The sequence below is a fragment of the Pieris napi genome, chromosome Z, assembly GCF_905475465.1.
Source record: "Pieris napi chromosome Z, ilPieNapi1.2, whole genome shotgun sequence".
Classification (NCBI taxonomy): domain Eukaryota; kingdom Metazoa; phylum Arthropoda; class Insecta; order Lepidoptera; family Pieridae; genus Pieris; species Pieris napi.
In genome coordinates, this window is record NC_062259.1 from 2,416,065 (window position 1) to 2,435,946 (window position 19,882).

A 19,882-nucleotide genomic window follows, 5' to 3' on the forward strand; every position below is an offset into this window, starting at 1 on the left:
TAAATTAAGAATTTATTTTACCGACAAGACATTTTAAATAAAGAATTTATTTCCCCGTGACATTTTATACTTTTAAAATTAAGATCTTATTTCCACATGACATTCTCACACATTTTAAATTAAGAATTAATTTCCCTACGACAATTTAAATTACGAATTTATTTCCCCATGACATTTTTATACATTTAAAATTAAGATCTTATTTAAACATGACATGATTTTGAGTTTGAGTTTGAGTTAATATATTTTCATCATTTATATGCTTTTTTACATCAATTAAATTACTTCACTACAAATAAACTGAATGTTTAACAAAACAAGTACTGCAGATAATTCGAAAATATACATCATCTATCATATCATCATTACTTTTTTCCTCATAATGCGATACAAATAAATTTATTTAGGTACAAAAATACTGCATGCTTATCATAAATACTGACTGCATAGCAAATTAACCAGAGCGCACGTAGATGATACTCGTTGTCATAGCAAAATAACTATCCAAGTAGCAATTATATTATTAAGCACCACAAAACTTGCTCACCATATTTGTCGTAATTTTCAATAAGATGATTATTTGATAGATTATGGCCAATTAAAAGTTATTATTTGTATCTAATTTTATATTTTTTTGCTGATCTCATTATGTCGTACTTAATATATAATATTATAACCAATAAAATGCTGTTTTATTTAGAAAAACTGCTGTTAGTAATATACAAATAGAAGCTATATTTAAAAGAAAAAAGAGTTACTAGGTATACTGTGTATTAGTATTATTAGCTGGGCATTGGTAAAAAAGCTTTAAGATATATTATAGCCGAACGCCGCGAACATAAATAGTAGTTTATTTAGTAATATTTTGAGTTGAGTATTTTGCTGTGCAATCAGTACTTTTGATGGGAATTAGGATTATTATTGCATAAAGTTTTTTTGATTTGCGTTTAAATACTATCTATTTAAAATTAAGAATTGATTTCCCCATTTCCCCACGACATTTTGCTACATTTTAAATTAAGAACGCAATATTAAAACTCGACTAACAATAATAAGATACATATATTGTTCAATCTTATATTTGAACGTTTCATATTTGCGTATTCTATACTAGTTTAATACTTGCGATACATACTTGCGTTTTCCAACCTTCTATTAATTAATTAAGCATAAAAATTAACTTTTTTCCTCTACTTGGTGCACTTCATAGTTGGAGATTCTTATCGATGTTTCTGAAGTCAAACGCGTTATTTCGACCTGAAACATTAAACACAATCTAATAACAACTGTGGACTATAGAACCTATGACGGCGAGTGGATGATAACTGCGAGTCGTAGGTTCGAATCCCAGCTGTGGACTTTTCTTATTTAACAGTGGCTCGAAGTAAAACAACATAACGTTTATCATCTCAAAATAACATTTGACATCTCAAGATAGCAGTTGACATCGAAAGTGAAAGCTGACATCTGACAGCGAAAGGTGACAGTTGACATCTAAATATGACAGTTCATAATAGTCCCTATCATTTTGGTCCACAAGCGGAATAATCCCAAAACACGAATCAAATTGTGAGACGTTCCGAAATCTATTTATATCATCATTCAAAAAGCAGGTATGATACAAGAAGAATAACTCGCAAATTTCTATAAAATAACCCATAAATACTGTGTACATGGCTTGTGCCCGTGAGCTGTATCATGAACCGATCCTGAGCTAAAGGAAACAGTTACCTAACATAATATTTAAAATATCGCGTAACAGGAGTAAAAATAATGGAAGTTACACTAAAAGCTTTCACCAAAGATGGGTTACACATAACACTCATAGACAAGCTTTTAAGTCTGAGTTCTATGTATCTGTTTGATGACGCAAGTAGGTGATCCGCTTGTGCCTGATTGGGTGTTAAGATGTTCTCGCTACCTTTAAGGGATTAGTAGTTAGTTAGTTGCTCCCCGATAGACATATTTATAGATCTAAAATAGAAGATGGATCGTAAATTTTCGACAGAGGTAGCCTAATTTTTATACATTAAATACCTGACATACGTTGTTTTGACATGTATATTATTACTAGGAAACATTTTTTAGTTCAATAAAAATAACTATCTACCATAATAAAAAATAGGGGTTAATCATAGAGGGGTAAAAATTAAGAGTTGTATGTATTTCTTTATGCCACATAATAAGAAAAACCAAAAAAGATTGTTTTAGGGTGGACACCCCTTATCACTTAGGGGTTTGAAAGATAGATAGTAGCCGACTTCTCAGACTAACTGAATATGTATACAACATTTCATAAGAATCGGTATCGAAAAAGTATGGACATTGGAACGAACATAGTTGTACGAGAATTTTATATATTAGAGATTTCACTCTACCTGGTGACTGCTGTGCACCAATGGACTAACACTAGCTCGTTGAAACCGTAACACCGACATTAGACCCAATCAGGCAAAGACCACCTACTTGCCTCATTAAACAGATACATAGGAACCCAGACCTAAAAGGTTGTGGTCGAACATATTTATAATCTTCATATATTACCTTTTCCCATCCACAGATGCGTAAACAGTAAGTATATTTATTAATATCATGCAATTATCAAGCAGCACTAGAGAAAAAAGAGAAGCAACTTGTCTTTTTCTTGACTCTATTGACCCTGACACTTTTGTTAGTGACTATAGAATCTATGAACGTTGAATAGGTGGGGCAGAGAAGTAATGAAGCGTCAAGAAGTATGTATGGTGTATTGCGTGATAGGATAAGTAATAGCAGTGTGGGTTAAAAGAGAAGATAAGGGAATGGTGTAGAACGAATTGGAATGGTGTAGAAGCGGTTAAACACAACCATAAGGCAGCTATGGTTATATATAAGCTAAGTATAGCTAAGTCGGGTCTGGTAGTCCCGGGCCAAAGCCAGGAGTTATTACAGAACGCAAAAAAGTACCCAGTAAGATCCGTGGTCTCAGCCTGTCTTCGGGAAAAAGACGTGAAGATTAATAATATTTTGATGGTGAAATCAGGTTAGGCCTTGTCTTATGGTCCAAATCCAGGAGATACTAGAGAAGGGACAGGTTAAAAGAACCCAAGTATGGTAGATGTCATATGGATGAGGCGAGGTATGTGGTAGCAGGAGATCCGTGGACTCCGCCTACCCCTTCGGGAGGCGAGCTGAACTTTTTCCTCCTAACACTTCTACTTTTACTCAAAGCAAAATTGTATGGCGGTAGTTTTGATTTGCGTTCCCATGTCAATCTAATTCTAGAAACCCCTACTCATAAAACTGAATTCTATCCTTTACTGTGCAAAGTATCCTGCTTTGAAACTCCTTACCTCTTGATATCAGAGGAGCTAAGTCTTTAAATTTAATTAAAAATCTTTATGATAGACTTATCTTCTGCTTCGTAATTTAGCTAAATATACATATTTATGATGACTCATTAACCATTGAATTAGCTTTTACATTTTTGTTTATATTTATTTTTTGATTTTACTTTTCTTCTGTTATAGTTAGTGTTACAACATTAACTTCTTGTACTTTAACCTCTGTAGGTTTCTTTTTTATTGTTCCATACTAGGGTTGGCTGGAAGAAATCGTTGTTAGCGATAAGGCCGCCCGTTGCCTAATACTTATGTAACCTACTTTTTTATATGTATATTTTTGTATAAGGTGTACGAAGTGTAAAATTAATTTATACAAATATCCAATAATTTTCTACTGAAATTAATTAACTTATTAGAATTATTTTAAGCACGCCATCAACAAAACTAGTCAACTGTAAACCGTCTGTCAAACTGTCGCGACTATGGTCTCGTAAAATGGAATGCAAATTTGTGAAAGCATTTTTCGTTTTATATACCTATTTATGTGCCAATCCTTAAGTTAACGTACTACTCCCGTATTGCAAAATTTGAGTGACACTTAGCACTGTACAGTGTACACAGTTGCTCCGTTCTATATTATTAATAGAAGAAATAGCTGTTTTAGAGCTGATAATGTAATTAAGAGGCAGTTCTTGATTGGCAGGTGCAAACCGCTGTTAAGACAATTTTTTATTATTCATGATTATTTGTGATATATGGGGAGTCATAGCCAATCAAGAACTAGGGCGAGGTCGCCCGTAGGCTTTTTAATAAAATCAAGGTGTAGGGAAGAAGAGCTGTTCTCGCTGAAGGGCCTTGGACTCAGGCTCGGGATGCATCACCAGGACGTCTCCTGCGAGACTGGGAACTTGGCTTGGGCCGTCACGGGATGGTTAATCGCCTAAAGGGCAGGACGGAAGCTCACTAGAGTAAGCGACAAACAGAGTAAAGAACCTTAGCTAAGCATTTTTCCACCCTTGGCTAACGATGGGATCATCCGGATCCGTGTCAATATGTATTAGATTTTGGCATGCGGGAGTATGGTTCGCGCTAAGTCTCGTTTCTAAATCACTCTTACATTGACTAAAAGTACAAACAACGCTTCCAATATAATATAGTTTTGCATTAAAACGATACCGCGTTTCACACATTTACAACGCCATCTATGATTCAGTAATAACATTATATATAAGCAGTTTTATACTATAAACAATCATTTATAATCAAAATCAACTCTATGTTTTAGTTGCATCTTAACCCACCAGAAAGCAGCGTCCAAAAGAAAAATATGCGTTAGTGATACAAAGCTAGCGTATTGAGGCCTAGAACGAAGAATAAATAGCTGTCGTAATAGAAAAGTAATGGCGTTATATGGAAATACGCCCAGTACTCGCACATACATTTTTCATTTGGAATTCGTTCAAGCTATCAAAAAGTAATATAGTATGTCAACTGTATGTCTACTATATTATAAGTCGACAGACTATCATCTTTTAATGTCAACTGTATGACTATTACATTATAAGTCGACAGACTATCATCTTTTAATGTCAACTGTCATATTTAGATGTCAACTATGATTTTTAAATGTCATCTTTAGATGTTAGCCGACAGCTTTCGATGTTAACTGTCATCATTCGACATCAACTGTCATCAGGCAATGTCAACTGTCATCGGAACTACAAAAACGATTTATATCGAAATTATTGGAACTCATATTGTGATATTAGTATGTAATGTATATTACTCTACTGTTGCAGAGTTTGATATTTAAATAAAACTTTTTAAAAGTATACAGTCATGATTTTCTCATTTTTATAAGATAGACACTTGGAAGAGTAACAACATATTATAACATTATGATTCAACTGTAAATGACATAGATGTCCAATCAAGCCGACTTTCATTATAACCAATACGTAATACTCGATTGATTTTAGTTTTGGTTGTGATTACACAGTGGCAGGTTACTTAGAATATTATATATTATGATAAATAAACTTACGTATGTTAATATTCATGCCTTTTGTCTATTGGTAGTTTTGTTTTTATATTCGCCAACAGGCGTTATGCGTACTGACGCTAAATCTAAAAAGCGATAGCGAAATTTTGTTACATATTTTTTTTAAATTAATGTTGTATATTGTAATATAGTATGTCATGTGATTCCGTTCGCCATTAATTGGTAATTTCTTCCGAAACTGGGCGTTAATCTACTCAATACCATGGTTACCATACAATCGTTGCCATGGTAACAGGTAAGCCATTTTTACAAATCTATTACGGCAACTATGCGTTATTCGTAACTTTACTCACCACTTCCGTAGTGAGACAGTTGATGGGTGTGGCTCTCGGTGGTGGGGCTGGGCGTGGAGACCTTCGACCTTCGATGGGAGTGCCGCCACGACCTGGAGTCATTGGGTAGCCTGTAATACCAGAATAACAATGGAGTGAAAATAATTTAAAAGTTAGATAGTGTTTAGGTTTCACTTGAACATTGACCAACTACTGATACTGCTTACGTGGCTGTTCTAATAACAACTGAAGGTGACAACAGCTCACAAGAGTAATATATATGCGTGAATAGGTGTAAGTAGTATTTAAGATGTATAACAATAAATCAGATTTGATTGCTCTGTCTTAAACATTTCTCTTTTCCTCTCAAAGTAAAATAAAACATGTATTTTTTTTGGTAACGTAATATTCAAAGCATCTGTCACCTTACATAACATGCAGCCATGCTTGTAAATACGATAATTAGGTTAAGAAGACGTTTGTTTACAAGCTTGTTACGTCACAAGTTGGTGCGACGCCATCTTACTTTCTTGTTCTAGAAAGTATAACTATTTGAATTTAAAAACCTAACTAACAATTTGTATACTAACATCAAACTTTAATAAAAAAAATCGTATTTGTAGGTCTGGACCTCAGATTTCTGTATCTGTTTCATAGGTGATCAGCTTGTGCCTGACACACGCCGTCAACTTGGGTCTAAGGCGATGATTTCCTTCGTACGAGCGAGTGTTAAATGCGCACAAATAAAGTCCATTGGTGCACAGCCGGGGTTTTCGAGGTCAGGGATGAGAGTCACATGCTGAAGCCACTAGTTCAACACGGCTCTTTGTATTTCATTCTTAGGGTGAGATTAAGAAACATCGCTAACTGTCAAATGTCAAAATTGACGTAAGTCAGACTTGACAGTTATCGTTTCTGAATTTTACCCTTAATTTTTACATTAACTCTTGGTAAATTAAATTTAGATTATTATAATTTTCTTTGCGGATCCACATATCATCTATAGGATTACCTGGATATCATAAATTCTGCAAAATAAATTCATCAGAGCCTCAGACACAGTTAACCAATTAATACCTTGTTCACTGCTACTTGATTCTGTAAAACTCGGAGTACCCTCTGTCCACGTTGGAGTCGATCCCTCAACAGATGCTGGAGGAGTCCAGCAGACACTGAAACGTGATAATCGCTTACATCAATATTAGCGCTACAACCTTAGGTCTGGGTCCTGGGTTTTATGTAGTAAGTAGGGTGATCAGCCTTTGCCTGATTGGAGGCTGGTATAACGATGTTTGCTTTCTTTTGATAAATTTAGAAAAATTGGTGCACAACCAGGAATATCACATCTGGATTGAGAGGTTTGAGTTGACATTCTTTTATAGAACGACTAATGAGCTGGAGGCTCATTTGAAACCAGGTGCGACCTGGTCTTTCATACGATTGCTAACAGCTCTAGATATGTATGTCTAATACGCTTTTTTTATGGGACTCATCAACGATCAGGTGGGTGACTGTATGTAATAACACCTGACCTGACACCTGCAACGCCAGAGGATGTGATGCCGACCTTTCAGGGAATGGTACACTCTTTGAAGGCTCTTGGGGGTGTTACGCAGAAAGTGTCTCATACTTTTATTTTTATGTCTGCATAGTCAAACAATGTTGCAATGTTGACTTAAGGGGGTCAGCTGGGGTCATACGGTCGTAGCCGTCAATGTTTTTGTCGGTATGAATCGACGCCCTTTGAATACCATGGAGACCGAATTGATTCGGAAATACCACTTTTGCCAGCCATAATGAAGTGAATGAATCTGTAGTTAACACAATCTAACCTCCTTCTGGGATATAGTGATCTCCACTTTATGAAACCACTTGAGAGCCTTTGAGTACCACTAATATAACAGCCGGCAACTTGCAAACTTGGTGACCATGAGCACTAAGCACTTTATACGCGTGCAACTGTGACGAAAGAACCGACCAAATCTGGAGCTCGAGACTAGCATGTGGGTATTCCGGGATGAGCTATCCGACAGGTTGTTTGAGCACAGAGCGCAGCTGGAAAAGTTCTGCCATAAAATTGTCAAATATGTCAGAAACATTAATAGCCCAAGAGGTAACTCGCCCATAAATATAATGAGGATATTTACGGATTAGTTGTCGCCCGCCGAGCTCGGACGCCAAGCGTTTCATCTACTTGATCGCGTGCCTGATAGACTACTATGGATATACATAGTAGCCCATGAAATAATAAAATAAAAAAGCACCTCATAAAACATAACTAACCTTGCTTCATTGCTCCTGGCGCTACTCAAGGCAGCTGGAGTGAGTGCCAAAGATGAAGCCGACGACGTCGTCATGACACTCGCACTGGAAGCTCCACGGCGTCGTGAGGCACTGGACGAGGTTGTTGACGAGGAATTGGTTCTACTGGTCCTCGGTGGTGCCTCTTCGAACGGTGGTGGTGGGGTCGAACAGCACGGTGCTGCTAAAGTTATACTAGCTACTGAGAATCTAGCGTAGGTTGGGGGAACTCCACTTAACCTGGTTAAGGGTATTGGGTGCAAGGGCTAATTGCCAGTTACTCGAGATTTTAATGCTGCATGGCTGGTTCTACAAGCATCTTAAAGTCGGCATTTTTAACTTAAAAATCATTTAAAATACTGCATGAGGTGTTTTACGACTTCCAAAAAAATCTGAATATAACCTTTTTAAGACAGGTATAATTCTACAATTTATGTACACAAAATGACCGATTTTATAATTTATTCATTTTGACAGCCATTTTCTTTCATACCTTGTGTCAATGTGAAGAGTATTTTGTTGAAGCACAACACAGGATGACGTATTATTTACTAAGACCAATGGCTGGCATAAATAAAATAACAATTTCATTGGACAGTGTTTTTGAATAGAGTATTTATCTTTTTAACGTTTTAAATGCCTTTAACTATAAAAACATAGCGAAACAACGCCCGGGGGCCTATGAATATATTGGACATATCTCGACTAATATATGTCCAAAATAAGACCCACCACAAGAGTCGGGGATATTACGAAATTTATAATTTAAAAAAATGTGTGCGTCTCGGAAAGCCTAGATCTAACTTCATAAACTAATCTATTTAATATTTAAGTTGTTTAACTAGGGAAAAGCATTTGTATTGTTGTGAATTGCTCTCATCTGCTAACATCTGCTAGCAATCCAATAAACCTAACAACGGGGATACAGTCTGGAAGTTGAATCTATCTTCTGAATCATTATAGTATAGCATTGGACAGTTAAGTAAGACTATACTCCTTCCTCAAACGACGGCAATGTACTCATTAAAAATTCGTGCCCACGAGCTGCGATGACCGCCCTTTTTGTGCGTCCCGTTTACCCCACTATTCTATAAATACTAATAATAATAAATAAGCATCAAAAATTATTGCAAGCGAGAACTGTGACGAAGCCGTGGATGGGGAAGCGCCGCCATTTTCATGTTATTTTGCTGTGATATTTGCATATATAACGTTTGACTTTTGTTCGTTTGTTTTAATGGACTACAATATTGCATTTAAAACTAAAGTAAGAAGACGGTACAGAAGTAAGATAGGGCCACAACGCTCGCTTGAACAATGGCAGATAGACAATGGTAATAATGTGGTAAGGGCCACCGGGGAAAAGAGGGAGAAGTCGCCCCCTTACAGTTGTGGGCTAACGAGCTCAAAGTTGGGAAGAAAATAGAGAAAGATGGTGCCAGTTGGAGGTCTATTCTCTATAAGAGGCCCTTGGTTCTTGTGTATCATGGATTAATGTTTTAAGGAATGAATTTTAATTATTTTACGTTAAGGGGCCAGTCGTAAATTTAACAAAATATTTCTAAATGTTTGGTACCTTTTGTAGGGAATATAAATAAATCAGTGGTGCAACCTTTTTTGTCTGGGCCCCAGATTTATGTATATGTTTAATGATTTGTTAATCTAATAGACCAGTAGGCGATCAGAGTGTCTGTCACACGCCGTCTTGTTGGGTCTAAGGCAAGCTGGTTTCCTCACGCTGTTTTCCTTCGTACGAAAAATTGTTTAATGCGCATATAGACAATCCATTGGTGCACAGCCGGAATTCTATGATCTTAAGGAATGAGAGTTGCACGCTGAAGCTACTAGAGCAACACTGCTCTCACAAGACAAACAGCGTGCAGTCTTTTAAAGCTCAAAGATAACAATGAAACATTGTGCACTGTCTATGAGAAGTCTATTAAAGACGCTGGATATTAAATCGGTCATGAAGTAAAAATCTGTGGACATCTTTGTTCCTAAGAGATAACGTAAAGGACCTATCAGGTCTGATGCATAGACAGAAGACAAACAGCATGCAGTTTTTTAAAGCTCGTTGTGCATTGTCCATGAGAAAAGGTATATTAATCATGTTGTTATAAAAGAAAAAAACTATGCGAAAATTTGCGGGTCTCGAAAGTGCTTTTAGTGGTGATTGGAAAGTTAAATACCAAACATTCAAAACTATAACCAAGGACATGCTTAGTAATAAAATAAAAACAGACAAAAAGATTTATTAAGCCAATTACAATTCTATCTCAAATTCCTTCATCATACGAAGTATCCTTCGATTGGATCTCCTCAAACTGGTCTTTTTGATTTCGCCAAAATGTCTCGGACGGCTTTCCGGGACCACTGTGACTGAAAACTTTCGGATTTTATCTGTAACATTCGGTACTTGGAGCTGGATTGGCGGTTTGGGTGCTGGTCGTTTTTTTGGTTTCTCCACTCTTGAAGCTATTGAACTGGTTTCAGACTTCAAAATGTTCTGAAACATATCAATTTGTGTCTTGGCTTTCTCGTGGCATATCGCTTCTTCTTGTGACCTCTGTCCGTGTTCTTCTGTGTAGGTCTTTATTTCTATTTTTGGTTTAATCTTCCTTTCTTTTTTGGATTGCGTGAATATGAATTTCTTTGATAGCCCCGAAATTATTTTTTTAGTTTTTTCGGGCTTTTCGTCATTAAGCTGTACTTTTTCTACCTTAACTGCCTCTCGTTCTTGTGGCGGCTCAATAAAATCAACATCGGACATACTCTGCATTATTCTTGGCTGTTCTATATCTTTATTTTTGCAAACCTCCATCTTTTCAATTATATCAACTGGCTCGTGTACTTCTCTCTCGTACACGTTTTCAGGCGTTTCTGGCTTTTTGGTGGACATTTCTGGTTGTTTAACTGTCCTTTCGTCTTCAGATTCAGACATATACTCTTCAACTTGGACAATTTTAACTGGAGTCGGTGTCTTCTTTCCGAATTTCTTAAGAAACGGATAACGACTTTTCTTTGCCGTTGTATCTTTAACTGTCTTGTATTTGATATCTTTGATTTCCTCTATAATAATCTCATCTTCACTGGAATCGGTGAAGGATTTGTCATCAAACTCACCATCCAAGTTGTCCATAGCATCTTTCATGTCGAATTTGGCCATCATATTCGATTGGGCAAATAAATTTGGCGGCTTTACAGCCTCTAAATCTAATTTAAGGTCTAAAGCGTGGCATGCAATATCGTTAAAATCATGCCGATAAAGATCGTCGTCAAAAAAGTCACCTTTGGCATCAAACGTCGGCTGATGACCGCCACGTTTCCCTTTAGGAGAACCCCTAGGAGGGACGGGAGGCGGTACTCTTTGTTTGGTACCTTTAAGTACCGCGGGGAAGGCATCCGGCTCCATTTTGGCCAGTTTGACAGTTGACACAACGGGCGACGTGACCGACGTCGGTGTAATTTGCGCTGTGACATCTGTCAGTGACACTTTTGAAATGAAACGCGGGCACAGATAAAAGCGTATATTTCGCAGATTAGAAATCCAAAATGGCGTGTTTGTATTTGTGTTTTTTAAGTTGGGCTTGACCGTCGTTTTTGTTATTGGTGCGAGAGAGATAGATAATGAAAATAAATTATACCAATAAGATCCGAAAGTCGAAGCATGGAACAAAGATTGACGAACATTAGTTTATATTATTGAAAGCGTTTCTTATCCTATCCTAACTCCTATAAAATCGCTGAGAATGTAGAACGAAGACGATGCGATAGATTATGTTATTGCTAAAGTTGTTACTAGGTACACGATTTAATATATCACTAAACACGTCAAGCTCCAAACATAGCTTATGAGAAGACAATCGGCGCGATAGTCATTTGTTTTACATTCTCGCCATATTTTCAGTAAAATATTACCAAATATGTAATACATATATGTCATTGCCATCGTTTGCCATTATCTACATTATTCAAATTGGTTTTTTGTTCTCACCTGTTTTGTTAAATCCACTGGAACTAGCTGCTCCTATCCGAGGCAAGCATGAAATTGTATGTAGATATTATAGTAAATTAGTTCGAATTACATTACTTGAGTAACTACCGAGCGGGTATAGGTCAATGATCTTTCATCCCGCTTAAGAACTTATTTTACTGTACAGCTAGCTGTAAGATAAACTGTAAAGCAATATACCATAAACTGAGCATTCACCAATTTTTAATTAATTTTATCGAAATATTAGGGCATTTGGTGAAAGCACACTGGCGATGTCACACTAAACAATATTACATTGGTACGCTCTTTTCTTGAAGGCCTCTAAGTCGAATTGGTTCGGACCAGATTTAAGGTTTTTTAACGCAGAGTTGTACCCTCCTATTCGTATTCACGAAGAACAGCCTTTGCGTCCACCACGGAATGCTGAATGCTCCAATAGTCGATGCCCAGAGTTTCTCCACAGCGACATACGTATTATATTAATAAAACTTTATTCATGACAAGAATATGGTGCCTGTGTTGTGGGCAACAATATTACACCGTACACCATGTAAAAGTCGTGTAAGTATGCGTGAATGTATGAATATAATTAATTAAAAAAAAAAAATTACGTGTGTGCGTAAATTATGTATTTGAGATTTAAGTCAAACTGAATATAGAGGCTTTAAACAATGTGTGTAGGTAGATAATTAAAGCCATTATATCAAGTGTCACAAAGTGAAGGATTAATATTATTTTTCTGTTACGGGAAGGAGATTTAGTTGATGTTAAGTGAAACAGCAGTAATTGACACTCATTGTCAGAGGGCTTCAAGTCCCGGCCTTAAGAATTGGGACGGTGGGCAGCTAGTTCCATAAAATGGTTGTGCCCACTGCCTTAAATAACGCTCACGGAACAACGGACGTCCGATTATGAAACTCAGCTGCAGGTATTAATCAGAACACCTAACACTCCGTGGTAAAGGCAGGATGGAATCCAACGCGAAGGGATCAAGCTGCTTGGAAACTCATTGGTCGAAGGATTCGAACCGCTCTACGTTGAATACGGTCAAGATACTTTACAAATGTATTTAATAGTGTAATGTCCGAATAAAGATTATTTTGAGGGTATTTCTCAAATTCCTCAATTACCTAAATATAATTTATTGTTTCCTAACTTTATTAGGCCTTCTCGTATTGACAAGGTATTTTTTAAAAAGAAACAAAATTCAATTAAAATCTCATTTAATAACATTTACACTTTACATCACATAATATCAACAACATCTGACATGTCAGAATTTACAATGCTGTCTTTTTGGTATATTTAACTGTCAGAAAATGGCCACAAAAATTTCTTTATACCATATGTAAAACACAATATTGATAGCAACAAATATTTTGAAGTAATACTTCTTTAGGCGCGTTATGAAAAATTGATGAAAGTGAAATTTTACGATGCGCGCGCACCGTGACACAAAATTATCAGTATGAAGTTGCCCACTAACGAATTCTTTTTAAAACAGCCGGGCGCCGAGCGTGCGCGAATGAATAATATAATAAAATAATAATAATAATTATTATTATCAATTAATAATTGAATAATATACTAAATATTATTAAATTATTAACGTTAAATATTTATGATTAATTATTTAATATTAAAAAAAAATAAAGAAAGCCAAAGAAGTATAACTTCTTACGCGCGTACATAAGTACACGCACCCCTTTTTTATATAACTGGGCAAACAAGCTGGAGGCTTATCTGATGTTAAGTGATACCACCCATGGAGAATTCCAGAAGGCTCGCAAGTGCTTTAAAGATTTGGTGCTTTCTTTGAAAGACCCCAAGTCATATTGGTTCGGAAATACCTATCGGCCATTGACTAAGTTGGATCAGCGCCAACGAGAGTGTTAAATGGGACAAGTCTCTGAAGCCATTTGGCCAAAAGACAAAAAAGCAGAATAACTGTATATGAAAGAAATAATTAATCCAGTAATTGACGGCGGTAGCACAAGACATCCTGGAAGATTCTCGTTTCGAACAAGACACTTGGGTAGCAGAGCCAACGGAGTCAGTGTGTGTGAATGTACTAACTGGAATTATTTTAGATATTATAATAATATTGTTGAAATGAATGGAGTTTCACAGCCACGCTGGACACACGTCCTTTTATATAAGCGAACATTTTTAGTTTTAATTTCAATATATCAACTTTATTTAAATATAAGTAGATTTTATATAAAAAAAAACAGATTTTCGGGGCCATTATCATACTTTAAGATAAATAAATTAATCAGCTATCAACTACAATTTTAAATAAAATGCTTATACGTACCTAATCTACTTAAATAAATTTATAATAAATTCTTTGTGATCAAGGTAACAGAAATAAATCTCATGCGATAAAGCCATTTCGACAATGGATAGCAGCTCTTTCAACTAATGATAAAGGCAAAGTGGCAGGTAGAAGGAGACCTGGCCGCAGACGCACGCTTGGTTTGAAAAAAACCTTGACAATGGTTTGGTCAAAGCACCAATTCATTGTTCAGAATCGCGGCATACAAAATTAAAGTAGCCCTGATGTAGGCCAACCTTCGGAAGTCTCCTTTATAATTTAAAAAGTTAAAATTGACACTATGAGAAGATAACAGCATAGCTGGAAAAAAATGCAAAATCTTGCACCTGCCGTCACTCTCTTATTAGGTACGCTGACTCAAGAGATTTTACGCGACTTAGGCCCAAAGGTGATACAAATCACAATCTCGCTATTCAGCGATGTCATATGTGAATCGAATGGTCTTCAACAAATAGCTTTTAAGACGATTTGTCCTAATGAGTTTTTGTCCGAACCCAAGGTGCTGCTGATATTAAGAGAATATCAAAACGTCAGAAACGTTGGAAGTTAAAGAGTACCAGATATAACATATCTTAGGGTCTTTTAAGAGCGTAAAATAATATAACGCACTCACAAGAATTGAGAGTCCATGGCCATTAGTCAGATGAGGATATGTAAGGAAATCTGTATTTCTCTAGCAGGAAATCTTGTTGATTTCTATTCAGCATAATTTATTAATTTCAGATACTTGAAAACATGTGCCGCAATCCATTATCGAAGTGTCAAAATAAATACTTAAGTATAAAGCCAATTTATAGAAATATAATTGTAGACATTTGTGTCGAAACGGGTCCCGCCCCATCGCTTCTATATGTGAATACAAATAAAAAAGAATACATAATAATTTTGACAATACAAGTCAACTACTTAAAATATCGAATACACAATTTTCTATAATACCTTAGCTAGTCTTGAACGCCTACCCACAAAGATGTGAGGCATTCGAGTCCGTATCTCTAATAGCCGCAACTTTTATGAAGCCGAAAAATATATAGCTTTGAATAAGTAGATATAATATAGACGCAAAAGCGGTTAGGCGTACAAGTCCTCACGTACAATAAATAGCATTGAAATAATATTAATTTGTGTCACTGGCTTTGTAATTTCCTTCTCCAACGTGGCAATAGAAGGGGTCAGACACGGAAGTCCCTCTAGTGATTAGGCGAGCATGTCCTTAATTCTATCAGTCCGCCGGCGGAACAAAGATGATAGTACTCCCACTATCTTTGCCAGAATAAATTGCGGATTTATCCAAGCTTTTTACATAGACGACTTCCTTAATAACTCTCTCAGATTCAGAATCTTTTATATATTCATCGCCATTTAACTTAACCACAGACACGTGTTCCGGTCTAGTTACTTCCGTTTCCTTTGGTATTTCCGGTAATGGAGATTCTGGTTTAATATAGACTGTTTGTGTTGATCTTACTTTACGAAATCTCATATCTTTCGGTAAAGTCGAAGACTCTCTCGGTTCAAAAGTATTTGGCGAAACACTTCTTGTATGTTCACTTGACTTGGGCAATGTATTTGCCTGAACATCTGTATTTGGCGTACTTTCGGACTTCACCAGCCCTATATCCATAAAAAACTTTTTAAATTTCTCCACAAACGTCGGGGATTTCGCCCTATTGAGACTCATAGACAGCCTCTCATTCTCGGTTTCTATTATCTCTGGAATATTCGACGTACTTTTATGTTTCTCTAAAACATTACGTTTCTTTTCAAATTCTTCTTCATCTATAAATGGTATATCTTGGAGATTATTATCATTTCTCGTATCCACCGCCGCATCTTTAACTGTTTTCACCGACTGTGATTCAATATATATCTGTGGTACGCTTGTACTAGTATTGTCTGTTTGTATACCACTATCAGCCAGACTACCGTTTATATGGGAACTACCCGCTCCGGTACTTAAGACTTTAGTCAGCTGATCAGACAACGTGTCCATTTCTCTAATTCTATAAATATTTTCGTCATAAGAAGTCCCAGGTTCACGAATTTGTAAGTTCGGATCAAAATCAATTCGTCTGAACGGTCTATCAATTTTTAATCTATCGGATAAAACTGATGGATATTCGGTTGTGATTTGTTGTCTTTGGTACGTTGATATCGTCGTATCTGTAAAATCGCTCAAACTAGATCTCACGGAAGACCTAGGCGATCTGATTCTCATAAAGTCCGGATTATAATCCTTGATTGGTCGTACGTACAGTCGTCCTGCGTAAGAAAGGTTAGGTGTATTCTAGGTTCCTCATTGGGCCTCATACATTTCAGTTTATATAACACCAGACCACAAACACTTCACAACACTTAACGCGGCAAAAACGGATAATTCAAAAACATAAATATATGCGATTCAAATAAGAACAGGAGCATCAAATTCAAAGATAAACAAACAAACATAGCGGCAATTCTTTTCTAAATCGCACTAAAGGATTGGGTTCGGGATTAAACTGAAATGTATAAGTAGGGATGACATTTAAACTACATAAAGTGTATTTTTATCACTTGTCATGCTAACATGCAATAACTAAATACGATAATTACCTTTTAGCTTGATTGGTCCAAAAAGATTTTGTAATCCACGCTAATAAAGGCACAATTCGCTACTAAAGACTTTAAAACTCTCTCTTACAAAAACTCCTGTGCATCTAACGATCTAACTTTTAACCAACTTAGAATTCAAACTAGCTGCCCCAGCCCATCGTTTCTCCTTAATATGATTTACTTGGCCTACCTTTTTAGTACATACATATGGAACATTTTGCTACCCCATAGAGCCTGGTTTTTTATGTATTTCCATGCAAGGCCAATTTTCTCTTCATAAAATCTTCCTCAGAGTTCCAGCCACCACGAACTTCGATTCGCCTTAATCTACTTTTACTGGACCTACCTTTTTAGTACATTTTGCTATGCTACCCCACTTCCTCAGAGATCAAGGAATAAAATGACTCGAAGTGGTTCAGTATTTAAATCATATTCATTTATATTCCTACTCTAAATCCTATATTTCTATATTGTCTCCTATAGTTGCCTGGCTCATCGCATAGACGGCCTATAACAAATCTAGTAGCGAATTGAATATTATTTCGTAATAAAAATACACTTTAAATGATATCACCTCACTCAAGTCTTGAGCGAGATATGAATGTATTGATGAAAATATTGTCGTCTCATTCACACTATAAGGTAAAGAGGGAGATGGAGAAATTCACCATCATACGGAGTTTGTTGAACGTTCATGTTCTTAAACAAGGTTAATACTTCAAGAGGATATATAGAGGATTTATCTCACACAATTACGTTATCTTAAATACTATGGTATACACAGCTGTCTCTCTCACATTTGTACAGATTGAGCGAGACAGGAATATAAATTCAGGACAGATAGGATTCAATTCAAAAGGATTGTTGTCCCACACTTTTACGTAAAGAGGAAAAGAGATGCATTACTTGGCAGAGGTACTAGGGTAGAGCAATTTGTATATTACCAACTTTTATCTAAAGAATACTATACACTAATTCTGACAGAACTAGCAACAAATTGTCCAACAAAAAGTCTCAATACATTCAAAAGAGACAATGGTCTCACAAAATCACGTTTGGTAATATAACGTAAATCCGACGTCTCACGCATATTCGTAATGAAGAAGTGAGACAATCTATTCCTATACACATGTATGCATAAAACATATCGTTTTCCCATTCACATTCATAATGAACGAGAGAGACAATCGGCCCAATCACACAAGTTAAAATATGATGAATGCAATATTCTATCCGATTTCTATATCAACATTACAATTAGTTTTTGCTACGATTGAAACCTGCAAGCTTACCCCAACGATTTCAGTGATACAAGATTTGTTGCATTACTAGAAAACATATATATAATTTTTTTTACTGGCATGTGAGCCTTTTCTATAACTGTCTGTTTGGCACTTTCTATTATTTTTTTAAACTCCTATAATAAACAGTTTAACGTTAAAATCATGTTAAAATAATAGTTATTATTTAAAAAAACCGAATGATCAATTAGGGAGCGTTCAAGTATTACGTCACGCAATTTTTGGAGATTCTTGACCCCCCCTCCCCCACATAACGCGCCGTAACGTTTTTCTGTACCCAATAGTAAAACGTTTCGTGACCACCTATACTACCTCTTTATATCTAAAGTTACCATTATGCTGAGTAAAGTACTGGAAAGTCGAATATAATATTAACAATAACGCATAATTCAATCCCCGCCCCGCACCGTAACGTTTTACAAAAGGACCCCCCCCCCCAAATTCGTTACGTAATACTTGAACGCTCCCTTAGGTAGACTTTTTGAAATAACTTTAGAATTACTAAAAATCTAAATATGCTCATGTCAATCTTAATTCATTTAGGAAATTGAATATAAACATGCGCACGCGGATGTGAAGTGTTATTTTTTTTATCTTATTAACTCGCTGTTGAGGTAAACTTGCAGATACCGTCAAAATTTGTTCAATCTACCCGCATTTTAAATCCCGTACTAACCTGGCGTGTCGACTTCCTCGATGGCTCTGGCTGGCCTCGCGATGCTTTTCCTCTTCGACGGCGAGTGTTTCAGTGCTGAAAATCATTTGAGAGTACTTCAATAAAAAGCCTTTGAAAAAAAGATCGTTGCCATGGCGACGATCTTCAATCCATTAATTACATTTTCTAGTAATTAAGACTTAATAAAACTAAATACTTTTAAATAAAAAAAATAACTGTTTAACCCTAAATAGATAGGCCGCAAACGATTTACCGGATGCGTTGCCGGCCTTTTAGGTTGTATTTGGTAAGGCTAGCATTTCTGTGTACGTTAAAAGCTAAAATAAAAGCGTCAATGACTGATCTTTAAGATCGCTGTGCAACTCAAAAGGCGGTAATGAATTGTTAGAATCACTTCCAATAGCGATTCCAATGTCGAATACTTTAATAGCGATCTTGGAATCACGGACTCTGGTATCGCCATTGGAAGCTACAAATAATTCAGTCGCTAATATAATGCGAAATTGCAAATAAAATATGACACACACCAAAAAAATGCTAATCGTATCGCAAAAAAGGGGAAAACTGGACATTTATAATATAAAGTACTGTTGCGGGGGAAAAAACATTTTTTAGGAAATATAATAGAAAAAAGTTTTAAGAAAAAAAATGTAGAAAAATATTTTTTTGAAAAAATTTTTTGTAGAAAACAACATTCTTTGAAGAAAAAAAATTTAGAAAAACATGTTTTTACAAAAGAAATCCACAGTCATGCTTTGAAGCTGAAAGAATAGAAATTCTAGCGCGCAACCGACATCAAGACAATCAAAATTTCATTACAAATAAACATTTTGAACCTGTAGTCGGCTTTTCTAAATTGTTATAATGATATCTTAACTATTTCTACCTTACCCACCATTTAGTCAATATTGAACGCTTTAAATTTAAATAATGTTAATATTTCTTATAGAAGATACAGAAATTTCAACATATTTGATTTAAAAACATTTTTTTTATCAACATTATAACAATTTTGACAGACAC

At 35.9% G+C, this 19,882-nt stretch overlaps 1 protein-coding gene across 25 annotated transcripts in view; it reads right to left on the reverse strand.

The window, feature by feature from the left end:
- Positions 1-239: 239 nt before the first annotated feature.
- Positions 240-19,882, reverse strand: part of LOC125062151 (phosphatidylinositol 4-phosphate 5-kinase type-1 alpha) — a 41,034-nt gene continuing 21,391 nt past the window's right edge. For 7 of the 25 annotated variants that reach the window (XM_047667787.1, XM_047667785.1, XM_047667788.1 and 4 more), the window contains 3 exons: positions 18,860-18,934; positions 11,953-11,985; positions 10,195-11,450 (listed from right to left, as the gene is read on the reverse strand). In XM_047667787.1, the coding sequence (XP_047523743.1) occupies positions 10,222-11,450; positions 11,953-11,985; positions 18,860-18,934 (1,337 nt within the window). In that variant the 3' untranslated portion in view covers positions 10,195-10,221. Of the gene's footprint in view, positions 1,258-4,334; positions 4,615-5,678; positions 5,789-6,734; positions 6,830-7,940; positions 8,143-10,194; positions 11,451-11,952; positions 11,986-13,885; positions 16,553-18,859; positions 18,935-19,882 lie in introns of those variants that run through there. The other 18 variants (XM_047667806.1, XM_047667804.1, XM_047667802.1 and 15 more) reach the window with 10 other exon arrangements.